Genomic DNA, 26,408 nt, shown 5'->3' on the forward strand with positions numbered 1-26,408 from the left:
ATATGGCCTTCGCTTTTAGGGAGCTTATAATCTTACCGAGAAGACAAGCTTTATGCCTTCATTATAGAAATGACCATACAAGAAGATTGCGGACAAATGCTGTGGGAACCCAGTGAAGGTAGCAATCATTATAGACTCTGGTTATGGAAGTCTTCATATAGTGAAGATGTTTTGGGCAGGGATTTGAAAGGATTCAAAGTAGAGCTAGAAGAGAGGAAGGCATTCTTAATGGGACAAGTGGTATGAGAAAATTAAAAGAAAATGAGCATGACTCGTGAGGCCAGTGACTAAACCTGGCTTATTCATTTCTCTATTTTCTTGGCACACAAAAAGTACTCAGTAAATATTTCCTGGGTGAATGGCTCTGTAAGGAAACCAGTCTGTTGGATCTGAGATTCCATGATGGTGAACATTGGGGTATATTGATTAGAAAGATACATTGATTTGGGTTCAGGTGGGAAACCTTGCCAAAGGCAAGAGACTCCTGCAGTGTCCCAGTTGTTACGTGTCAATGACATGGACTGATACAGAGGCCATAGATGTGGAGAAGGGGATGTGAGTTCAGAGACATTTCAGGAAAGAATTGATATGAAGGAATGTGTGGGGTATGAATCAGATTTTACCCTAAATTTGTATCCACAAGGGCTCTTCTAGAAAGAGGGCAAGTCAGGAATTTTGAATGGAGTCAGAGGAAGCTGTTGGGAGGGAAGTACATATGGGCCCTTCGTCTTTCCAAGGAACAACATACCATGACTTTTTATGATTAAATTATCATCTGTGCTTTGGAGTACATCTCATGGTCAAGTAAATACAAAACCTTGACGTGCTCTGCCTCATTAGTTTTGTTTCAAAGTTAAACATGTTTGTTACAAGAAGATAAATCTTGCCTTCTTTATTTTCTACTATTCTATATAGCCCAAGTGCAAACTAAAGAGCAACTAAAAAGTTTGGAAAGAGCTTTTTATGTTTCCAAAAAAGAGTACTGAACTTCGTGTTTCAGTGTGTTTCATTAGACGAAGAAAGCAAGCAGTTGGAATCACATGCCCTCTACCCAGTCCTAGTCACTGTTAGGAAAGTAGCTCTTTAATGTTGAGATGCTCTAGCAGCTGCTTGTGGCCAAGGTTTCAGGTAGCTCTACTCTCTTACGTATAGCTTTATAATTCTAGAAGGCAGTTTTCAGGTGCTCTCAGATATCATGGTTTCTTTAATGCCTCTGTTTTTAAATTTTCTCTATATCCAGAGTAAAATAAAGAAACGATCCTGGGTTCTTCATGAGTGCTTGGAAAGAGTTCCGGAAAATGTGGATGCTGCAAAAGAACTGCTTCAATACGGATTAAAAGGCACAGACCTGGAGGCTCTTTTAGCCATAGGGAAAGGAGCAGATGATGGCAGGTTGGTTCTGGAGAGATGTGGATAGAAGTAAAGGTGACTTTATGAAAACTTTTAAGCTGAGACATTGGAAAGGGTAAACTTTTCTTTATTTAGGTTATTCTGCAATGAAGCAGTTGCCTTTGATTAATGCTTTTTTATCTGAGGTCAGTTTTCTTTCCTTTAAGTTAAATACGTTTACATATGGTAGCTTGATGCTAAGGAAAGAGCAAATTCTACAAACATTGATTGAATGCTGGCCGTTTCTAAGCTGTGAGGTTCAGGCGGCATGCGCCCAGGTGCGCTGACCGGTGAATTGAACCACCGTAGGCAAGTCTGAGCTTCGTTCACTTACTTTATGTGTAGCATTGTGTCCTTCTTCAGAGAATTACCTTGATTAAGTTATATATCTTGTGAAAGCATCTCATAAACTTTTTTTTGAATTTTATTTTATTTATTTTTTTAAACAGCAGGTTCTTATTGTTTATCCATTTTATACATATTAGTGTCTACATATCAATCCCAATCTCCCAATTCATCCCACCACCACCACAACACCCCGCCACCTTCCCTGCTTGGTGTCCATACGTTTGTTCTCTACATCTGTGTCTCAATTTCTGCCCTGCAAACCGGTTCATCTGTACCGTTTTTCTAGGTTCCAAATATATGTGTTAATATACGATATTTGTTTTTCTTTTTCTGACTTTCTTCACTCTTTATGACAGTCTCTAGGTCCATCCACGTCTCTACAAATGACCCAACTTCGTTCCTTTTTGTGGCTGACGTCTTCTTTATCCATTCGTCTGTCGATGGGCATTTAGGTTGCTTCCATGTCCTGGCTATTGTAAATAGTGCTGCAGTGAACATTGGGGTGCATGTGTCTTTCTGAATTATGGTTTTCTCTGGATATATGCCCAGTAGTGGGATTGCTGGGTCACATGGTAGTTCTATTTTTAGTTTTTTAAGGAACCTCCATAGTGGCTGTATCAATTTACATTCCTACCAACAGTGCAAGAGGGTTCGCTTTTTTCCACACCCTCTCCAGCATTTGTTGTTTGTAGATTTTCTGATGATGCCCATTCTAACTGGTGTGAGGTGATACCTCATTGTACTTTTGATTTGCATTTCTCTAATAATTAGTAATGTTGAGCAGCTTTTCATGTGCTTCCTGGCCATCTGTATATCTTCTTTGAAGAAATGCCTATTTAGGTCTTCTGCCCATTTTTGGATTGGGTTGTTTGTTTTTTTAATATTGAGCTGCATGAGCTGTTTATATATTTTGGAGATTAATCCTTTGTAAGTTGCTTCATTTGCAAATATTTTCTCCCATTCTGAGGGCTGTCTTTTCGTCTTGTTTGTAGTTTCCTTTGCTTTGCAAAAGCTTCTAAGTTTCATTAGGTCTCATTTGTTTGTTCTTGTTTTTATTTCCATTGCTCTAGGAGGTGGATCAAAAAAGATCTTTCTGTGATTTATGTTAAAGAGTGTTCTTCCTATGTTTTCCTGTAAGAGTTTTATAGTGTCCGGTCTTACATTTAGATCTTTAATCCATTTTGAGTTTATTTTTGTGTATGGTGTTAGGGAGTGTTCTAATTTCATTCTTTTACATGTAGCTGTCCAGTTTTCCCAGTACCACTTATTGAAGAGATTGTCTTTTCTCCGTTGTATATCTTTGCCTCCTTTGTCATAGATTAGTTGAGCATAGGTGCGTGGGTTTATCTCTGGGCTTTCTATCCTGTTCCATTGATCTGTATTTCTGTTTTTGTACCATTACCATATTGTCTTGATTACTGTAGCTTTGTAGTATAGTCTGAAGTCAGGGAGTCTGAGTCCTCCTGCTCCATTTCTTTCCCTCAAGACCGCTTTGGCTATTTGGGGTCTTTTGTGTCTCCATACAAATTTTAAGATTTTTTGTTCTAGTTCTGAAAAAAATGCCATTGGTAATTTGATAGGGATTGCACTGAATCTGTAGATTGCTTTGGGTAGTAGAGTCATTTTCACAGTATTGATTCTTCCAATCCAAGAACATGGTATATCTCTCCATTTGTTTGTATCATCTCTAATTTCTTTCATCAGTGTCTTATAGTTTTCTGCATACAGGTCTTTTGTCTCTCTAGGTAGGTTTATTCCTAGGTATTCTTTTTGTTGCAGTGGTAAATGGGACTGTTTCCTTAATTTCTCTTTCAGATTTTTCATCATTAGTGTATAGGAATGCAAGAGATTTCTGTGCATTAATTTTGTATCCTGCAACTTTACCAGATTCATTGATTAGCTCTAGTAGTTTTCTGGTGGCATCTTTAGGATTCTCTATGTATAGTATCATGTCATGTGCAAACAGTGACAGTTTTACTTCTTTTCCAATATGTATTCCTTTTATTTCTTTTTCTTCTCTGATTGCCTTGGCTAGGACTTCCAAAACTATGTTGAATAATAGTGGTGAGAGTGGACATGCTTGTCTTCTTCCTGATCTTAGAGGAAATGATTTCAGTTTTTCACTACTGAGAATGATGTTTGCTGTGGGTTTGTCATATATGGCCTTTATTATGTTGAGGTAGGTTCCCTCTATGCCCACTTTCTGGAGGGTTTTTGTCATAAATTCGTGTTGAATTTTGTCAAAAGCTTTTTCTGCATCTATTGAGATGATCATATGGTTTTTATTCTTCAGTTTGTTAATACGGTGTATCACAATGATTGATTTGCATATATTGAAGAATCCTTGCATCCCTGGGATAAATCCCACTTGATCATGGTATATGATCCTTTTAATGTGCTGTTGGATTCTGTTTGCTAGTATTTTGTTGAGGATTTTTGCATCTATATTCATCAGTGATATTGGTCTGTAATTTTCTTTTTTTGTAGTATCTTTGTCTGGTTTTGGTATCAGGGTGATGGTGGCCTCCTAGAATGAGTTTGGGAGTGTTCCTCCCTCTGCTATATTTTGGAAGAGTATGAGAAGGATAGCTGTTTAGTTCTTCTCTAAATGTTTGATAGAATTCACCTGTGAAGCCATCTGGTCCTGGGCTTTTGTTTGTTGGAAGATTTTTAATCACAGTCTCAATTTCTGTGCTTGTGATTGTTCTGCTCATATTTTCTATTTCTTCCTGGTTCAGTCTTGGAAGGTTATACCTTTCTAACAATTTTTCCATTTCTTCCAGGTTGTTCATTTTATTGGCATAGAGTTGCTTGTAGTAGTCTCTTAGGATGCTTTGTATTTCTCTGGTGTCTGTTGTAACTTCTCCTTTTTCATTTCTAATTTTATGGATTTGAGTCCTCTCCCTCTTTTTTCTTGATGAGTCTGGCTAAAGGTTTATCAATTTTGTTTACCTTCTCAAAGAACCAGCTTTTAGTTTTATTGATTTTTGCTATTGTCTTCTTCGTTTCTATTTCATTTATTTCTGCTCTGATCTTTATGATTTCTTTCCTTCTACTAACTTTGGGTTTTGTTTGTTCTTCTTTCTCTAGTTCCTTTAGGTGTAAGGTTAGGTTGTTTATTTGAGATGTTTGTTGTTTCTTGAGGTAGGATTGTATTTCTATAAACTTCCCTCTTAGAACTGCTTTTCCTGCATCCCATAGGTTTTGGATTGTCGTGTTTTCATTGTCATTTGTCTCTAGGTATTTTGGGATTTCCTCTTGATTTCTTCAATGATCTCTTGATTATTTAGTAACGTATTGTTTAGCCTCCATGTGTTTGTGTTTACGTTTTTTCCCCTGTAATTGATTTCTAATCTCATAGCATTGTGGTAGGAAAGGATGCTTGATATGATTTCAGTTTTCTTAAATTTACTGAGGCTTGATCTGTGACCCAAGAGGTGATCTATCCTGGAGAATGTTCTGTGTGCACTTGAGAAGAAAGTGTAATCTGCTCTTTTTGGATGGAATGTTGTATAAATATCAATTAAATCTATCTGGTCTGTTGTGTCATTTAAAGGTTGTGTTTCCTTATTAATTTTCTGTTTGGAAGATCTGTCCATTGGTGTAAGTGAGGTGTTAAAGTCCCCCACTATTACTGAGTTACTGTTGATTTCCTCTTTTAGAGCTGTTAGCAGTTGCCTTATGTATTGAGGTGCTCGTATGTTAGGTGCATATATATTTATAATTTTTATATCTTCTTCTTGGATTGATCCCTTGATCATTATGTAGTGTCCTTCTTTGTCTCTTGTAATAGTCTTTATTTTAAAGTCTATTTTATCTGATATGAGTATTGCTACTCCAGCTTTCTTTTGATTTCCATTTGCATGGAATATCTTTTTCCATCCCCTCACTTTCAGTCTGTATGTGTCCCTATGCCTGAAGTGGGTCTCTTGTAGACAGCATATATATGGGTCTTGTTTTTGTATCCATTCAGCCAGTCTGTGTCTTTTGGTTGGAGCATTTCATCCATTCACATTTAAGGTAATTATCGATAAGTATGTTCCTATTACCATTTTCTTAATTGTTATGGGTTTGTTTTTGTAGGTCCTTTTCTTCTCTTGTGTTTCCCACTTAGCGAAGTTCCTTCAGCATTTGTTGTAGAGCTGATTTGGGGGTGCTGGTGCTGTTATCTTTTGCTTGTCTGTAGAGCTTTTGATTTCTCCATCAAACCTGAATGAGATCCTTGCCAGGTAGAGTAATCTTGGTTGTAGGTTCTTCCCTTTCATCAATTTAAATATGTCATGCCACTCCCTTCTGGCTTGTAGAGTTTCTGCTGAGAAGTCAGCTGTTAACCTTATTGGAGTTCCCTTGTATGTTATTTGTCGTTTTTCCCTTGCTGCTTTCAATAATTTTTCTTTGTCTTTAATTTTTGCCAGTTTGATTACTATGTGTCTCGGCATGTTTCTTCTTGGGTTTATCCTGTATGGGACTCTGCCCTTCCTGGACTTGGGTGGCTGTTTCCTTTCCCATGTTAGGGAAGTTTTCGACTATAATCTCTTCAAATATTTTCTCGTGTCCTTTCTCTCTCTCTTCTCCTTCTGGGACCCCTATAATATGATTGTTGTTGCGTTTAATGTTGTCCCAGAGGTCTCTTAGACTGTCTTCATTTCTTTTCATTCTTTTTTCTTTATTCTGTTCCTCAGCAGTGAATCCCACCATTCTGTCTTCCAGCTCACTTATCCGTTCTTCTGCCTCAGTTATTCTGCTGTTGATTCCTTCTAGTGTAGTTTTCATTTCAGTTATTGTATTGTTCATCTCTGTTTGTTTGTTCTTTAATTCTTCTAGGTCTTTGTTAAACATTTCTTTCATCTTCTCAATCTTTGCCTCCATTCTTTTTCCTAGGTCCTAGATTATCTTCACTATCATTATTCTGAATTCTTTTTCTGGAAGGTTGCCTATCTCCACTTCATCTAGTTGTTTTTCTAGGGTTTTATTTTGTTCCTTCATCTGGTACATAGACCTCTGCTTTTTCATCTTGTCTATCTTTCTGTGAATGTGGTTTTGTTCCACAGGCTGCAGGATTGTAGTTCTTCTTGCTTCTGCTGTCTGCCCTCTGGTGGATGAGGCTATCTAAGAGGCTTGTGCAAGTTTCCTGATGGGAGGGACTGGTGGTTGGTAGAGCCGGGTGTTGCTCTGGTGGGCAGAGCTCAGTAAAACTTTAATCTGCTTGTCTGCTGATGGGTTGGGCTGGGTTCCCTCCCTGTTGGTTGTTTGGCCTGAGGCGACCCAGCACTGGAGCCTTCCCAGGCTCTTTGGTGGTGCTAATGGCGGACTCTGGGAGGGCTCACTCTAAGGAGTACTTCCCAGAACTTCTGCTGCCAGTGTCCTTGTCCTCATGGTGAGACACAGCCACCCCCTGCCTCTGCAGGAGACCCTCCAATACTAGCAGGTAGGTCTGGTTCAGTCTCTTACGGGGTCACTGCTCCTTCCCCTGGGTCCTGATGCGCACACTACTTTGTGTGTGCCCTCCAAGAGTGGAGTCTCTGTTTCCCCCAGTCCTGTTGAAGTCCTGCAATCAAATCCGGCTAGGCTTCAAAGTCTGATTCTCTAGGAATTCCCCCTCCTATTGCCAGACCCCCAGGGTGGGAAGCCTGACCCTGGGAGGGGCTCAGAACCTTCACTCCAGTGGGTGGAGTTGTGTGGTATAATTGTTCTCCAGTTTGTGAGTCACCCACCCAGTGGTCTTGGGATTTGATTTTATTGTGATTGTGCCCCTCCTACCATCTCATTGTGGCTTCTCCTTTGTATTTGGATGTGGGGTTTTTGGTGAGTTCCAGTGTCTTTCTGTTGATGATCGTTCAGCAGTTTGTTGTGATTCCGGTGCTCTCACAAGAGGGAGTCACCTCATAAACTTTTAAGCACCCTACAAATGTCAGTTAATAACAGTAATAAAGTTATTTGAGAAGAGCTGCTGTTCATCAAACATTTGGAACTTTTGGGGGGATATAAATGTGATAGTGTATTTGATAAGTAATTTAAATGAGACTGACATTCATTACCATTTTAAAACCTTAAATAGAAGTGATTCACATTGTAAACTCTGGGCAACGTTTTCTTCATAGGCTGTTTCACATTGGGTGACTATAACCTCCCATGTTTTCGTAAGCAGTTTTCATTTTCTTGATATTCAGAGTTTCTACATGTGATGATTACTGATGACTTTTTGCCCATCCTATGGACATAAATGAAAGAATCGCTTTGCTTATAATAAATAGCAAAAGCTTTCTTTCAAATAATTGCTTGTTTCTGTTTCTGCAGAAACCAATGTAATAAAATCAAAGTAGGAGAAGGTACTTCACTATATGAAATTTAAAAAAATACACAGATTTGGGTTTTCTTTTTTTCTCACAGATTTACACTACTTGGTGAAATGGACATTGACGGTGTCTCCTACGAGGAGCTTTCCCCACCTGATGAAGAGCCTGCCGAGAAGAAAAAGAAGGAGCTCAGGAAGAGACAAGAACTACTTAAATTAGTGAACTTTTCAAAGTAAATGATTTATTACTGTTCATTTGTAATTTCTTACCTAGTAATACCTAGTAATCTAAGTGTGTTCTTTACTAGTGACAATTGCTGTACATTATTTTGGCAAGTTAAATCAAATGCATTTAGTATTGTTTTACCCTTGTGCTTTTGTGTACTGTTCCATGAATTTGAGGCTTAATACAATATTGATCATTTTTATTCTATTTTAGATCTTAGAGAAATGTGCTTGTAGGTAAATATAAGTGGCCTAATACAGTTGTTCAAAACAGGTTAACACTGGAACAAAAGGAACTTTGCCGTTGTAGACTGAAATTATTAACCTACTTAGATCGACTCGCAACATATGAGGTAAGGAGTAGTTTTTGTTTGTTTGTTTGTTTGTTTGTTTTATTTTTGCGGTACACAGGCCTCTCACTGTTGCGGCCTCTCCTGCTGCAGAGGACAGGCTCCAGACGTGCAGGCTCAGCGGCCATGACTCACGGCCCAGCCTCTCCGCGGCATGTGGGATCTTCCCGGACCGGGGCACGAACCTGCATCCCCTGCCTCGGCAGGCGGACTCTGAACCACTGCGCCACCAGGGAAGCCCAGGAGTAGTTTTAATCAAACCAATTATGTTCACTTGGTCTGTCATTATAAATGCTAAGGCTGCCTTCATATCTGATATTCTTGGTCTTTAGAACTATTTATGTGGGAAAAGTTCATTTTGTATAGAAGCAGGTTCTCTTATACATCAGTTTTGGTAAAATTTAGAGGTTCATGAAAGGCCAGAAGTTGCTTTGTTCGTCTAGGGAGTAGAAATGCGTTAGCCATCTCAGAATCTGTGTTTCCTAGGTTTATGGTCCTTTTCATTTACTTTTATTTTACATTTAAACTTCAGGTTATGGCATATAGCCGTCTATAGTACCAAATTCAGTATACACTGGGTTTTAATAATCCTAATATGACTATTTCTGACTTGTTTAATTTTAATGATTTATTAGTGGTTTGAATTTAGTTGGTTAAACTTTGATCCTAATTATGGCCAGAGTTAGTCACTTGAACTTAAAGCATACTTCAAAATTGTTTCTTCGGGACCACAAACACAAATATCCCATGTTGGGCATTTCAGTAGCACTCTGTACCATGAGATTTAGGTATCGTTAAAGGCGTGAGAAGCATTTCATAAAATAGACACAGTTTAGATTGCTTTTTCACATGACCCTCATAGCTTACGTTACCCAGGATTTAGTATAAATTTCCTGCCTTTGAAATTTGACTTCATTTGCAGTTTACTTCCTCCATCTCTCTCGGCCTCCCTTCTGTGGTCACACCGTGGCTTTTGGTATTGGAGCATAGTAGGGACTCAGTAAACATCACTTCCTATGTGTTTCCCTTTACCTGTTCTTATTGCTTGTTTGTCTTCCCTACTAGATTTTGAGCTACTTGGAGAGCAGGGAAGCTGTATTATTGTTCATTGTATCACCACTGCCTATCACAGTGCCCCTTGCACATTATTGACACCTAATAAATATCTGATTAAAGAATGAATGGTTCATCTGATAACGTGATGCCTGTCCCCATAGTAATGGAGGTACTTAGTACTTGTGATGCCTGCAGGCAAATAAAAGCATTTGATTCTCCAGCTGTTAATACAATAGAATGTTTTCAAACAGAATACTAGTGACGAAAGAGGACTGTTTCTCTGGTTATTAGTAAACATGGTAATTAGTATATCACTTCATACAAACAAGTTATAAAACATTCCTAATAGTTTTATCTGTAGTACAACTAGTTTGACTGTTGGATGGTCATATTATTTTAAAGCATATCCTTTTATTGTGTCCGAGTTCTGTGATATTGATGTAATATATAAAAGCATATTGTGAATTACTGATGTTGGTACAGATATAGTTTATTATTTTTTATACTTAGCTTTAGTTTCACTGATGAGATCTTACAAAGAAAAAGTTCCATAAAATATTCAGAGTTTCATGTTCCAGTTTATTTTATTATTTTTTAGTTATTGAATTGCTATTTCCTATTTGACAGTAGTAAGTGCATTTATTATTACATGGTAATAGTGAAATTTAAAGTATTTGTTGAGCCCACTAAAGTGGAATTAAGTTAAGCTTTTGAAAAGTGCGTGAAGTTCATGAACTTGGCCGTTAAAACTTAGAAACGATGTTTTGATACAGTGACTAACCAGCTAGATAGTGGTAGAGATAGGCATTGCATTTTAATCATAGGGCATGGCTTATTTTATTAATTCTGTGATAAATTAGATAAAAATGGATTTATTTAAATTTTACACAAATTCCTACTGTATGCCAAATATTATGCCAGTGATGGTGGTAGAGAGATGAACAAGGAATAGTCCTTGTGGAGTCCTCATTATATGGGCAATAAGTGACGATAATGAAGATATGAAGAATTGATGAGGGGGCATAATGGAGCAAAACATTAAATTTTTCCTGGGGATGTCCAAGAAGACTATGTAGGAAGTGATATTTCAACTAGTCCTTAAAAAAAGGGAGGCTGACTTAGGGGTCTCTAGGACTACTGTGTGGGGGGGCGGGCTGCAAGCATAGAAGCTCCATAAGGGTAAGGGTCTTGTCTTGTTTGCTGCAGTATCACCAGAGCTCTGAACGAGACCTGGCTTGTTGAGCTCAGGAAATACTTGAAGAAATCAGTAGTTAAGAGATACCTTAAAAAATACCAACATATTTGTTGAGGACTTACTCTTTGCCAGCCAGTGTCTTAGGTACTTCATTCAGATTATTTCTTGACAGCCCTTTGAGGCAGGTATTGCTATCCTCTCAGTTTATGGATGTGAGGCTTAGAGAAGGTAAGTATTTTGTCTAAATAAATAGGAAGCAAGAGCCTCCTCTGAACATCCTCTTTCTTCCCTCTTTTCTATCTCAGTAAGTTAATGCAGTTAACAAATACTTACTGGCTATTTATTATGTAAAAGCCAGCATGCTAGGTGTCTGGGGTTCAGCATAAACACAAGAGAAATGAGCCTGAAGCCATCGCTGTGGTGGGGAGATGTACACTTGCCGTTGCCGTGGCTAACTCCTGTTTGTTCTTTATGTGTCAGCTTTGGCGGCCCTTCTGGGAGGCCCTCCCTGTCCTCCCAGGACTAGTTTTAGCACCTTCCTATGTGTTTCCCTTTACCTGTTCTTATTGCTTGTTCGTCTTCCCTACTAGATTTTGAGCTACTTGGAGAGCAGGGAAGCTGTATTATTGTTCATTGTATAACCACTGCCTATCACAGTGCCCCTTGCACATTATTGACACCTTGATAATAAATATCTGATTAAAGAATGAATGGTTCAATCTGCAATTTACATAGATCATTCCAGCAGCAGTAAAGTTAATCTAAAGTTCTCACACAGATGTGACAGGTGCCCATAGTACATAGCCATGTGTAACTGTCGTTTATTCGTTTTTACCAGGTGGTGGATTTTGCTTGTCCTACTGTAATTGTACTGCCTATTTCATTTACTTCTGGATTTTTTTTCAATTAACAGCATTTATAAATATAGCCATTTTCCAAATAAAGACAAGAATACAGATGTAGTACTTTAGTTAACAGTTGAGAGTTTAATTAATTCAGGCCTTATTTATTTAGGTAGGCAGAGTTGTAATGGTTTTTAATATTTTCTTGTCACCCATATTTAAAAGCCTTTCCATTAAATCACTGTTTCCCCTCAGGAAATCCTCAGAGTGCCTCATGCATCTGAACAGAGATATGATGCTGAATTCTTTAAGAAGTTCAGAAATCAGAATATTGTTCTCTCAGCAAGAACTTATGCTCGGGTAATTTCTTTTTTGTAAATAAAACAATTATGGTTATTAACACTTTCTAAGTCTTTGAGCCATGCAGTTAATGTTATTGCATGCCTATATCATTACATTTCCTTTCTGTGTTGTACTATATTAATAAATGTAGAGAAAATAGAATCATGTTAAAATTTTTTTATTCATTATTCTGAGTTCTAAAAATAATTTTTAGAGCATTAGGTTGAGAAAAGTGATACAGACCTGGAAAAATCAGGAATCTTTCAAAGCACTTCATATCAGAACTGCATAAAAAAGTTAATTTTAAGGTTTTGAATGTTGTCATACAAAATCACTCCTTTATTTCTAAGGTTCACGTTAGAAACTTGCCCTTGCCTTCTGTACAGGAAAGTAATGTACAAGCCCTAGAAATTCTGTTCACTTACCATGGATCTGACCTGCTTCCTCATCGCCTCGTGATTCTCTCCAATTTCCCAGAGACCACTTCTCCACATGAATATTCCGTTTTGCTCCCTGAAGCTTGGTATGTACTATGTTCACTGAATTTTACCTTTTTGCTAAGTAACAATTTTTGTTTCATGCTAAACATCTTAAATTTTAAAAATTTAAAATGTAAACAATTTAAACTTTTTTTTCTGATTATAAAATTATTTCTAACTTATTTTTACGTGATCCTGAGGCCAAACCAAAATATGTCTAGCATAATAGGATTACTGTAACGTACAGAATGTGAACTTTGCTTTTTTTTTTGAAAGTCTTCTGCTACTAAAAAAAAAAAAAGAAAAGAAAGTCTCCTAGCTTTATGGCTATGTACTCAATATATACTGTTTTATGGTTAAGAACAGTTTTTAGGATAACAGTGTCTGTTTGAATTAGTTGTATCTTTTAGAAATTGAAGTGTAGTTCTGACAATATTAGGTTGTAGGTCCAGGGAACCCAGGAATGTCTTGGGGATCCTGCTTTTCTCAACAACCTTTTCTCCCTATGAAATTCCAGAGGCACAAAGACAGATGGGAAATCAAAGTACCTCTTTCCCATTATACTAATGCTCCTTATCTCAGTTGAAAGCTTTTTGATAATTGGGTTGTGACATAGACTCTTAAGACCAGTGGGACCATTAAGACCCTGTTGTACCATCTGGTGGGCTTCCAAAGGCCAGAACATCACTTCCTGAGAATGAAGAAAAGAGAATATACATTTGACCCTTGAACAACACGGGTTCAAACTGTGCAGTTCCACTCACACATGGACTTTTTTCAGTAGTAAATACTGCAAAACGACATGGTCCTCAGTTGGCCGAATCTGAGGATGTGGAGCTGTGTGTACAGAGGATCCACGTGCATGGAGGGCTGACTATAAGTTATGTAGGGGTTTTTGACTGCATGGAGGGTTGACACCCTTATCCTCCCTGTTGTTCCAGATTCAGCTGTGTTTGCCTCAGTGTGTAGCCTGGAGATGGGCAGGTCATCAGCCCCAGGCCTGAATGCCACCTGGGAGTAGCATACCTTGCTTCTGTCTGACCCCATAGAGGCAGAAGGGAAGAATATGTCCATTTGTGAGACCTTTTATATCTGGTAAACTAGCCCACTAGTAAATGTGGCTCAGTCATTAATTGCATCCTTTCTGAATTTGTTTGCCCAGTCTTAAAAAGAGTTGAGAGTCCCTGTCTTGCTTACTCATGTTGCATACTTTTAGTAATAGGTGAATTGATCTGTATGAAATCTGCTTGTAAACTATAAAATACACTGTAAGGGATTATGACGGCTCTGACTGAAATCATTGTTACAGACTCTAGCTACTGGCAACTTACAGTGATATGGGAAGGGAACTGGGGATCATGTGGCTTCCTCATTCCTCCTCTGCACCTCCCCTGCATAGTTGTAGGCTTAGCTGTTGACGATAATGACCAGCATTTATACAGTAATTACTATGCATTTGGCACATACTTACATCCGGTCTCCCAACACTTTTGGTATTATCTCTGTTATTATAGAAAGCTGAGATTTACAGAGGCTTAATAGCATATTAAACTTTATGTAAGTGCAGCCAGGATTTGAACCTATTTTTATTTAGAGTTGTAAGTCAGTAAGCTCTAAAAATAGAAGTTATAAACTCCCTATTTTGCATTACTGTTAGTACTAAAATGTAATTCTTTGTTATGATAAAAGTGAGCAAAAAGAAAAAGCTTGGGATATACCTTTCAAGCAGTTTCTTTTAGATCTGAATACTGATAAGTAAATGCAGTCTATAAATATGTATTTATAAATATTTAACAATATAATTCATTTATTTTCTGCCTATTCACAAAATAGATCTAATCTGAATGGAAATGACCTTTTCTACTGTACATTGTTAGTATAGAGAAAAGGGCCACTGTCTTAACGTTTTTTCTAAAGGTAGTTTCTCCTTAGATTTGAACTCATTTATTTGCATTGTCTTCTGATGATTGCTTAGATAAACGTTTGATTTTAACCTGAAATTTCAGAATTGGTTTTTAGAATAGTTTTACAATGCCCAGTGCTATATGTTATCTTTGAAAGCCCTATCTATGGTTCCTTTATGGTGGCTGTCATAACTGATTTAAATGGCAGTAAATACTTTGGGTATATCATTGCAGCAGAGGGTAATTAGATGTTATTTCTAATCTTTCTTGTGGGATGTGTTGCTTAGACAAACTTGGAAAAGACTGATTTCTTGTGAGTTCTTAGGTTATAATCATTTTAAATATATTGAGAAAATATAGATTTATTTTTTTGTTAATCTTTGTTTCTCAAGGAAGTCTTTCACATTGATTATATTTTTGCTATAGTTAGAAAGACTGAGAAAGAACAATAGATTTTAATAGTAATGTCTTTTATGTGACTGCAAAGCGAAACCACAGTTATGTTTCAGGCATAGCCTCTTCTATGAGGTCTTCAGTAATTATTCCTTTCCCTATATTCTCATAATTCTTTGTTCATTCTTGCAGTATAGCACTTTTTATTTTGTATTATAGTCAGTCATTTTTATTACTGCCTTTCTCCCCCTTGTTCTCTTCTTTAATAAACACCCAGCCTTAAACTCACTAACTTCAAGATGGAGGCCATCTCTTCCTGAGTTTTGGATCCTCAGGGCCCGGGTGTTTGTGCGGTGGTTCTCTAAACTTGTTTGCTAACTGGATAAATTAGGTCCATTTTACGCCCATTTACAAAAGAGATGAAAAGATGTCCTGCAGGGATTGCAACAGAATATGCTTTCACTTATTAACAAGGGAGGTGTCCAGGTCATGTTTCTCCAAGGCTCCCACCGCCTTAAAGATTCAATTGCTATTTTAGCCCATAGGTGAAGCCTGTACTCTTCTACCCTATTCAAAGTTTCACTCTAATGGACGTGGAGATCCATAAGATACAATCGTAGGACTTATTTCCCTTTTTTAGGAAATATATTTTTTGAGTCTTGCTATTCATTTTCAAATCACTTGGAAACTTTGGGTCAGATGGACACAAAGTGTCTGATTGTTGGAATGTAAACAGCCCTCACTGTTTGACCGAGCCCCTTCTGCATGCCTGGTGCTATGGTAGGGGTCTTGAAATGAGTGAACACAGTTCCTCTTCAGCAGGAGTCATCAGGTATGGTTTACACAGGAACAGAAGTTCCTGCTTGCAGCATCATGCTTTCAAACTGAGGAAGAGGTGAGTTGAAATGACTCTAAATCTGCAGCCTTTTTTGCTTCCTCTCTTCTTCTCCTCAGTTACAGTGTTTGCCAGCTCCTGAAATGGTCTTGCCATTTCCTTGTTTACTGCCTCGGACAGCTGTAGAACTTTCTGTGCGCATGCCTTGTTTTTCTGTGAGTGTATACATTGCTCAGTGGTAGAGCCTGTATTTCATCCTGCTTTATCTTCTCTTCAGCCCGCCAGCTTGTAGTTTTCAAGTAATAATGACTTTTTAATGATCTGTTGAATTGATTAGAAACAAGTCACTAAGCTGTAAATGGACGCCTCCCAAAGGCAGAATGACCGCGTAGCTCCCCACTGCCTTCAGCTTGCTGTTGGGACACTCGGTACAGGGCCCTGCTCTCTCCACTCTGCCACTGGCAGTCCCATGAGCATGCCAGGCCTTCCCTCCCCGCCCCCTTAGGGCTTTTCAAGGTTAGTGTGCTCCCGCTGGCTGTGTCCTCCTGGATCTTCACATGACTTGTCTCCTCCCGTTTATCTATCTTCCTTGGCCATTCTATTTAGAATTTTACCCTCACTTTATTTTTATTTATTTTTGAATTATCCGTTATAAATATAAAATTATCCATTTTATACACATCAGTGTCTACATGTCAATCCCAATCTCCCAATTCATCCACCCCGCCCCCCTCCCCGCTTTCCCACCTTGGTGTCTATACATTTGTTCTCTACATCTGTGTCTCTATTTCTGCCCTGCAAACCAGTTCATCTGTACCATTTTTCTAGGTTCCACATATATGTGTTAATATACGATATTTGTTTTTCTCTTTCTGACTTACTTCACTCTGTATGACAGTCTCTAGGTCCATCCACGTCTCTACAAATGACCCAATTTCGTTCCTTTTTATGGCTGAGTAATATTCCATTGTATATATGTACCATTTCTTCTTTATCCATTTGTCTGTCGATGGGCAAATTTAGGTTGCTTCCATGACCTGGCTGTTGTAAATAGTGCTGCAGTGAACATTGGGGTGCATGTGTCTTTTTGAATTATGTTTTTCTCTGGGAATGTGCCCAGTAGTGGGATTGCTGGGTCGTATGGTAGTTCTATTTTTAGTTTTTTAAGGACCCTCCATACTGTTCTCCATAGTGGCTGTATCAATTTACATTCCCACCAACAGTGCAAGAGGGTTCCTTTTTCTCCACACCCTCTCCAGCATTTGTTGTTTGTAGATTTTCTGATGATGCCTATTCTAACTGCTGTGAGCTGATACCTCACTGTAGTTTTGATTTGCATTTCTCTAATAATTAGTGATGTTGAGCAGCTTTTCATGTGTTTGTTGGCCATCTGTATGTCTTCTTTGGAGAAATGCCTATTAAGGTCTTCTGCCCATTTTTGGATTGGGTTGTTTGTTTTTTAATATTGAGCTGCATGAGCTGTTTATATATTTTGGAGATTCTTTGTCCATTGATTCGTTTGCATATATTTCCTCCCATTTTGAGGGTTGTCTTTTCATCTTGTTTGTACTTTACTTTGCTTTGCAAAAGCTTTTAAGTTTCATTAGATCCCATTTGTTTATTTTTATTTCCATTACTCTAGGAGGTGGAACAAAAAAGATCTTGCTGTGATTTATGTTAAAGAGTGTTCTTCCTATGTTTTCCTCTAAGAGTTTGATAGTGTCTGGTCTTACATTTAGGTCTCTAATCCATTTTGAGTTTATTTTTGTGTATGGTGTTAGGAAGTGTTCTAATTTCATTCTTTTACATGTAGCTGTCCAGTTTTCCCAACACCACTTATTGAAGAGACTGTCTTTTCTCTCTTACCCTCACTTTAAATCCTCCTTTCCTGTTTTATTTTCTCCCTAGCTTAGGTCAGCCAAATAGTTGACCTTTCACCTACTCTGTTTTGAGATGCCAGTGGCAGAATGTTTACCTTGGCATTTTTTTTTTAACATCTTTATTGGAGTATAATTGCTTTACGATGGTGTGTTAGTTTCTGCTTTATAACAAAGTGAATCAGCTATACATATACATATATCCCCATATCTCCTCCCTCTTGCGTATCCCTTCCGCCCTCCCTATCCCACCCCTGTAGGTGGTCACAAAGCACTGAGCTGATCTCCCTGTGCTATGTGGCTGATTCCCACTAGCTATCTGTTTTACATTTGGTAGTGTATATATGTCTATGACATTCTCTCACTTTGTCCCAGCTTACCCTTCCCCCTCCCCGTGTCCTCAAGTCCATTCTCTACGTCTGCGTCTTTATTCCTGTGCTGCCACTAGGTTCTTCAGAACCATTCTTTTTTTTTAGATTCCATATATATGTGTGCCTTGGCTTTTAATGGAAGTTTGATTAACTATTTTAATTGAACCAAATTTTATGATTATGATTGCTGGGAAACTTTGGTTTGTGTTATTTTAGTGTTTTATATTGTCATTCTTAAATAATCGTATTTGACATTGATGAAATGTGACCAAGTTGTATAAAACTTTGAAATTATATTATCTGTCATAGGTGATACATCTTTTTGTTAGCTACCTATCTTTAGTTTGTCATTGCTGTAAAACGTTTACATTTTATATTCTATTTGACTCTTTTAGTTTTAAAGTACAAAAGTGACATTTCTTACCATCTTTGTTAACTTTGACAACTTGTGGTAATAGAGGGTTTTTTTTGGTGAAAGAAAGAGAACTATATTTTTTGACTTTTAGTATTTTTGATGCTTATAGCATGTTTTAGAAAGTTTATTTAGAGTTTTCATTTATGTCTTTTGTTTTATTGGAAAGCCTTTCCAGAGTGATGAAAGCAGGCTAGTTTAAAAGGTTGTATTCAGAACAGTTGTCTGTTGAAATAATATAGCAGAGGGATAAAAACATTGACTAGCTAGAGCCAAGTTGCCTAGATTTGTGATCTTGGACATGTTTTCTAACTGCACCTCAGTCTTCTCACCTGTAAAATGGGGATGATTATAGCACTTACTTCATAGCATTGTGAGAATGACCGAGTTAATGTATATAAAATACTGCGAATGGTGCTTGGCACCAAGTCATTGCTACTTAAGCATTAGGAATTATTATTAATGCAGAATCCCATGCTAAGGCTTTGGCCTTATATATGTTATATAATTATTATTTTAAACTTATTGGAATATTTTTATAGTTATGGAAAAGTTGCAAAGATAATACAGAAAGCTCCTGTACCCCCCTCGCCTAGCTTCCTCTTCCTTCTTACATAATCTTAGCACATTTGTCAAAACTAAGAAGTTACTGCTGGAATAGTCCTGCATATAACGTGACATATGCATTCCTAAAAATCACTGCACTATGCAAAATACTGCAGTGAGAACCACAGGGCTTATGGGGAGAATAGGGTTAGTGGAACAAAGTTAGGAATGTAGTAACAATCGTAGTATAGTTTTACATATATTAAATGATTAAGAAACACGTAAGTACTAAAATATGTCACTTTACCTTGACAAAGACCTGAAAAAGACTGCTTATGGAAGTGAGTGTTGGGAACAGTTGCAGTTTGTGTGTTATTGGGAAGTGGGGGAGGGGGGTGATTAGAATTCCAGTACAAAGTTGTAGCCCCAGATGTGGACTGGAGTGGCTCCTGATACATTCCGGGAACTGAGGCTGCTGCTGGATGTCTGGGGAGTGTGTGTGCATGCACACGTGAGCTGACATGGCTTGGTTCAGCTGAGCGCAGTTTTCTGCGTTCACCTAATGTTTCTTGTGGATGGAATTGGGCATCAGCAAATGTGAAATTTGTTATGCTGAAGTTGTTCCATAATATATTAATTTATTGGAATAAGTTTGCATTTTGAAAACATTGCAGAACTGACCATATGTTACTATTAACTAAACTACGTATTTATTTGGATTTAAGGAGTGTTTCTCCTAATATCCTTTTTCTGTTGCAGTATCTGATCTAGGCTACCACATTGCATTTAGACTTCATTTACTTTTAATATATGGAAATAAACTGTCATTCAGTATCTGTCACTCATGAAGTTCTTTGACACATATATTTATTACTAGACAGTGAAAATTGATCCTAATATCTATATTCCTGGATCACCTCCAGAATTGGCAAGGAAAGATTGAATTACATTTAGCGTATTTTGGTGTATTGCAATATTTAAAGCATTTTATAGTATAAGTAGCAAACCTCTGTTGATGGAAATAGAGTATCCAGAGCACCTCATTCTTTTCATCATCCTTGAAAAACTGTTTCTATAGTAACTTGGCAGTTTGTTTCCTTGTGAATATCTAAGTTTAGATTATTTGATGATTGAAATTTTGACTGTGAAAAGCGTGCTATAATATACAGACGGGCTGTGCTTGTGTGAACTATGAAAGTGTGTCTTAGACGTTTCCATTTTCTTTTCTGAGTTGGCGATTATTTGTATTATTTGCTGACTGACTTCTGACCATTCACTACCTTTAGTTCCACAGTAATTTATGTGACATATCATTAAGGCTGAAAATAAGAAGTGGCTGAGTGAAAACTTTTAAGTCACCAGTTGTTTAAATAGAATATGATGTCAACCTAATATTAGGTCTGTTTATAGTCGTTTCATATTCTCATACCTAGTCTCATATTCAGAAAGTGCTATTATCCTAGAGTGTAAAAAGCACTTACCCCGCCTTCATTTAGAAAAACCTTGCAAAACAGTCTGATAAATTGTGTGACAAGCCAACCAGCAGAAGTTTCCTGCCTGTGACTCGCAGACCCAGGCACTCTTTGTACTGTGCATACTTTAACTCGTGTGTTTGTCCCTGGTATTTTATTCCCTTGCTAACCCTACATCATTTCTGCTTTTCTCAGGCCTTTGTCCCTTTGGTGCCTCTCTACCCACCTTGGTAATGCAACAGAAAATCCAGGGTCCCCAAGAATTTTCCCATTTTCATTTTTCATTGGGTAAATAAGCTTTGCATCCTTTTCTCCTCATTGATAAGTCTTTGTCATTCCCCCAAAACTAGAAGGCCTTTGGGTGACAAATTTGGAGGATATTTTTGTTTTTAGAGGCTGCTAGTATCCCGTGGCACGTTTTGTTTTGTTTTGTTTTGTTTTTTTATGACCAGACTAACATTATCTCACAATCAGGTGCTATAAATATACTGGTGAATGCAATGATGGTTAATGACTGTTGGATGAACGAATGGTAGTTATGTGAAGAAATTTCTAAAACACAAGGGGTCGATGTAGCAAAGTAAATAAAATGGACTCAGAAGCATTCTTTCTGAAACAATCTATAAAGGAAACCTGTCTGACTTTTCCTACTGAAAGTAAGGTAATATACTAGTTGCGGTCTACAGTCGTCTTCAGAGTGAATATATATATATCTTTAGTGTATTTCTGGATCATATCTTTGGCGTTGTATATTTTTGACTCTGTGTTAAGCATAGGGACCATTTGGACCATTTGGCCTTGATATACTTTTTATTTTATTAAAAATTTTTTTTTAATTGTAAAATACATAAAAATTTACCATCTTAACCATTTTTCAGTGTGCAGTTCAGTAGTGTTAAGTACATTCACATTGTTGTGCACTCAATTTCCAGAACCCTTTTTATGTTGAGAAACAAACTCTGTACCTATTCAATAACAACTCCCCATTTTTCTTTCACCCCAGCCCCTGACAACCACCATTTTACTTTTCGTTTTATGAATTTCACTATACAGTATTTGTCTTTTTGTGTCTGGCATAATGTCCTCCAGGCATAATATGCTTTTAGTAAAATTAATATCACAAATAAGATTTAGAGTGGCTGGCCACCTGTGGGCCATGTTTCTGTTTATGCTGCAGAAGTATTTCTTAAATAAGGTGAAGGACAAAGATGGGTTCTAGTTCAGGACGGGATGTTACATGACCATTGTTGCCTGACTCCTTGTGGAGAGCCTTCTCTTTATCTTTCGATGATGAAGAGGGCATCCAAGTGAAGGGAACTTCTAATATCACATCTAATACTTTGTTTTCTAAATCTTGGATTTGAATAGCCAAATATGGAGACTTTTTCTGTTACTACAACAACATAAAATTTATGTCATAAAAGCAAAACATCAATATGCATTTTATTAAATTTTTCAGTAGGACAAACTTGATCTAGGTCAAATTAATATACCTTTTAACTTAAATCATATAAATCAAATAAAGAATTTACCTTGAAAAAGATCAGATGACATTATTCCCATTCTTCACAACTGAAAGGTAGATAGGAGTTTACTTTTTCCTAGACTTCGAGTTTCAAATTAGTGATGTTTTGATATTTTACATTAGTTTGTGATTTTTTCAGAGTTGAAATAATATGAATTATCTTTTTCATTGACTCTAGGCAGCTTTCGATTCAGAAGGTAAGTTATTGTTTGGTTGATTTTTTTTTTGTTTTTGTTTTTGTTTTTGGTTTCCTTGAAAGGCAACAGAAAACAGTACCAGGATCAATTACTGTTGGCTTAGTTTCATAGTTTTAAGGATATTCTGGAAGTTTTTCTCCCGTAAGAAGCATATTACTGTAATGTTTCTTGGAAAGTGGATGTTGATTTTTGAATTTTAACTTTTTCAGTGAAATTTATAATTAATCATGAGTACATGTGAAACTGATTTTAAAATTGAAGCATTTCTAAATTGCTTTATACTATTTCATTTTCATTGAAATAACAGTCTAAAGAAGATGAATGAATCTATAAAATTTTGTGTTATTTCAATAAAAATTTAGGGAATAATTATGTACCATGTAAAGGCATTATATTAGATTAAATAGGTAGATAGGTATATGAGTCAGATGTGGTCCCTGTCCACAGATAAATTAGAATCTAGTAGGGAAGATCAGACAGGTTAATTATAGATATAACTACCATAAAGTTAAAATATGTGTCATAGGAGGAGTATAAATGGCTTTAGAGATGGGAGAGATTACTTTCTGTTACAGAGGAGGTAAATCAGGAAAGCCTTCTTGGCAGAGGTGAAGTTTGATCTAGGCCTTGAAGGTTGAGTGTGTTTTTGATGCTGGGAAGTTTGAATAGGAAAGAGTCATCTGAATAAATATTTAACCTGAAGTTGTTTCACTTACTTAGTCCTCACATATATGATATCATTTAGTCACAGAGTACAAAAGATGTTCCCAATTAACTTGTTAATTGAAAATGAATTAGTGCAGAGGTTTTCCAGTAAACAATTATGAATCTTTTTTTACTCATGTTTTTATGTAGCCCAGTCCTGATCATAAAGATCTCTTTTTTCTTCCTTGAAACGTTTAAAAAGCAGTTTTTATTGGGCATTCTATTTCCACCATATGTTTTGTTGTTGTTGTTGTAATGAAATATCACCTAAACTATAGCCTGGATGATGAAATAATTATGGAAAGATTGGGGCATTGCATTCACTTTTTTGATTCACAAGGGAAACATAAAAGTATTTCTTTACCCTTTAAAATTGAAAAATTGATTAGTTACCTAACCAAAATTCAATTCCCGTATGCGCAGTTTATTTCTGAACTGCTATGAGCAAAGAACAATAAATTGGCTTATATTCTAGGCTTGAAATAAGTATGTGGCCTTCTGCGGTGACTGTCATTAGAGAGAGGCGTGCAGGCAGCATGCTACAAAATGGGGTAAGTTGGCAGTTTCTGAATCCAAGAATAACCTGGTGGTTGGATAGGAAAGGAAAGGCCTAAGAGCCTCCCTTGTCTGGGAGCAGGGTCTGGGGCTGGCAGTGGGAGAATTGCTTTGCATGTCTCCTGGCACTGTGGGCATCTTAGATTTTGACTTGATTAGTTCTTGTCTTTCTGTTTATTTAAAGCAACAAAATAGGGCAATTTTATTGATTATGAAAGTGGAAACAAATATTTTTTTAGAATAATTTTTATGGACCTTGGAAAGTATGTTGGTATTTGTTATGTATTTGGTACTCAGAAGTATTATACTAAAGAAATGAAGGTGTAATGATTTACTAATTCATTTGCTCTGTATTCGACAAACATTTCATGATTATGAAACTTTAAAAAAAAATTACAAATGAATTTTATGATTCAATTACAATTCTCATAGCATGTCTATGAGATAAGCAGAAAAGGAATTATTACCCTGCTTTCAGGGAAAAAATTTTAGAGGTATTAGGGAAGAAATATGTCCTGAAATTATTAAAAAAAAATTTTAAATGCATCATTATTTTGCATCATTATTTTAGTGTATATATAGCTTTTGTCAAATGTTTTTTTTTGTTGTTTGTTTTTGGCTTTTTGCGGTACGCAGGCCTTTCACTGTTGTGGCCTCTCCCATTGGGGAGCACAGACTCCGGAAGCGCAGGCTCAGCGGCCATGGCTCACGGGCCCAGCCGCTCCATGGCATGTAGGATCTTCCCGGACCGGGGCACGAACCTGTGTCCCCTGCATCGGCAGGCAGACTCTCAACCACTGCGCCACCAGGGAAGCCCTTGTCAAATGTTTTTAATGTGGCTTAATATAGTTTAAAGTTTATGATGTTTTTCTTCCAGTTTTATTGTTATGTAATTGACATATAGCACTGTATAAGTTTAAGGTATACAGCTGATGTAAAGTTTATGACTTTATTTGAAATTAAAAAGCTCTCTGAGAAGGTACTATTTTCTTTTTAGCTTTTTTTTTTTAATATCCTTAAGGTTTTAATGAATTAATTTATTTTCAGCTGTGTTGGGTCTTTGTGGCTGTGCACGGGCTTTCCCTAGTTGCGGTGAGCAGGGGCTACTCTTGATTGCGGTGCAGAGGCTTCTCGTTTCGCTGGCTTCTCTTTGTTGTGGAGCAGGGGCTCTAGGAGCATGGGCTTCAGTAGTTGTGGCTCGCAGGCTCTAGAGTGCAGGCTCAGTAGTTGTGGCACACAGGCTTAGTTCCGCGGCATGTGGGATCTTCCCGGACCAAGGCTCGAACCCATGTCCCCTGCATTGGCAGGTGGATTCCTAACCACTGTGCCACCAGGGAAGTCCCCCTATTTTTTTTTTTTAAACGAATGCATTTTCCTAAAATTCTGTTACTAGATTCAGCATTACCTAGTGATACCAAATGATACTCTTTTCATGGAGATGAGATTTTTCTTTCATTATTCATTTTCTTCCAAACTTTAATACCTTGACCAATAATTTCAGAACATGGGATCTTTAAGTAGATTATAACATCTTCTGAATGGTCGAATTACCATTTGGGAAATAGTCTCTATAATTCTTTTTGATCACACAATGTATTTTCCTGTCAAGATTTCATTAATATGTAAATACTTGCCTGTAACAGCAGTGAATCTCTTTATCACATGTGTTTAACGAACATATAAATAACTCTGTGATGCATTTTTTCCAATTTCTGATACAGGCCAGCCTGTTTAAATATTGTATTTGTAGTAAGTAAAAGTCTATTAAGAATCACATTGGGGGCTTCCCTGGTGGCGCAGTGGTTGAGAGTCCGCCTGCCGATGCAGGGGACACGGGTTCGTGCCCCGGTCCGGGAAGATCCTACATGCCACGGAGCGGCTGGGCCCGTGAGCCATGGCCGCTGAGCCTGCGCGTCCGGAGCCTGTGCTCCGCAACGGGAGAGGCCACAGCAGTGAGAGGCCCGCGTACAGGAAAAAAAAAAAAAAAAAAAGAAAAGAATCACATTGATATTTTGTAGACAAAGCATCTGCATTATTTTAAGAAATGTTTTGACCTCAGTGTGTACCATTTTTTAATCCTAAAAGTTTAGATGCTATATGTAATAACCGTGGAAAAAATCCATGATATGTACAAATGTTGGGATCGCATGCCTGGCATTGACACATATTTGATGTAGAGAAACCATAGTATAGTACACTGGAAGGAAGAAGAGGCTTTCAGTCAGAAACATGGGTGTGTGTCCTGGTCCTGAACTTGCTAGCTGTGTTACTTTTGGGAAGTCACTTAGCTTCTCAGAACTTTAGTTTTGTCAAGTGTGAAATGGGGAAATTGTGGAGGGATTGTGATGGTTTAGTAACCTAAGAGTTAATGTTACCTAGCGCAGTTCCTAGCATATAATCGGCATTCAGTGTACAGCAGTGGTTGTGTTAATAGTGTATATGGCTGTAGCAGTAGCAGCAGCAGTTTTTGGTACCTGTCGATGGGAATGTCATAATAGATATATTTTAGTTTTAAGTGCATTAAGTAGACTTTAAAAGGCTGATGAATAAACAAAATGCAAAATTGTAATAGGGAATGTTCCTCCTTGATGACACCAATGCTTTCATTTCTCATCTGTGACAGTACCCCTTTTCTGGTATCAGGTGCCTTGACATTCCAGATTATTAGTCAAAACTTGAGCATTGTTCAAGTGAAGTTAAAATTTTTAATTTCACTTTTTATTGACTTGTAGATGTAGGAAAATGAACAAATCATAAATGGGCACTTTGATGAACTGTCATAAACTGAACAAGATTAAGAAACAGACATAACCAGCCTCCCTGTGCCCTCTCCTTCCACCCTCTTCTGGTCACCTCACCCAACAGAACCGCTACCCTGACTTATAACATGACAGCTTAGTTTTGTCTCTTAAACATATGGAGTGGTTTATGGGACTGTTTTACCTCAACAGAGGTCAGATTTCTGATGTTCTTTAAATGAATACCTCTCTTATTTTTCTAATGCCGGATGTACAATGACATTTTGGTTTTTTATGTTTAAAGTATGTTTGTTGTAGACAGAATGTAGCTGAATCTTGCTGTTTTACGTAGCAATC

General features: G+C 37.4%; 1 protein-coding gene across 2 annotated transcripts in view; it reads left to right on the forward strand.

The window, feature by feature from the left end:
* NBAS (NBAS subunit of NRZ tethering complex) overlaps positions 1 to 26,408 on the forward strand; it is a 341,606-nt gene that overhangs the window by 81,885 nt on the left and 233,313 nt on the right. For both annotated transcript variants that reach the window (XM_067703666.1, XM_067703667.1), the window contains 5 exons: positions 1,241 to 1,392; positions 8,128 to 8,265; positions 8,532 to 8,610; positions 11,956 to 12,060; positions 12,429 to 12,565. In XM_067703666.1, coding sequence (XP_067559767.1) covers positions 1,241 to 1,392; positions 8,128 to 8,265; positions 8,532 to 8,610; positions 11,956 to 12,060; positions 12,429 to 12,565 — 611 coding nt within the window. The remainder of the gene's footprint in view (positions 1 to 1,240; positions 1,393 to 8,127; positions 8,266 to 8,531; positions 8,611 to 11,955; positions 12,061 to 12,428; positions 12,566 to 26,408) is intronic.

Source organism: Pseudorca crassidens, chromosome 14 (genome assembly GCF_039906515.1).
Source record: "Pseudorca crassidens isolate mPseCra1 chromosome 14, mPseCra1.hap1, whole genome shotgun sequence".
NCBI classification, from domain to species: Eukaryota; Metazoa; Chordata; class Mammalia; order Artiodactyla; family Delphinidae; genus Pseudorca; species Pseudorca crassidens.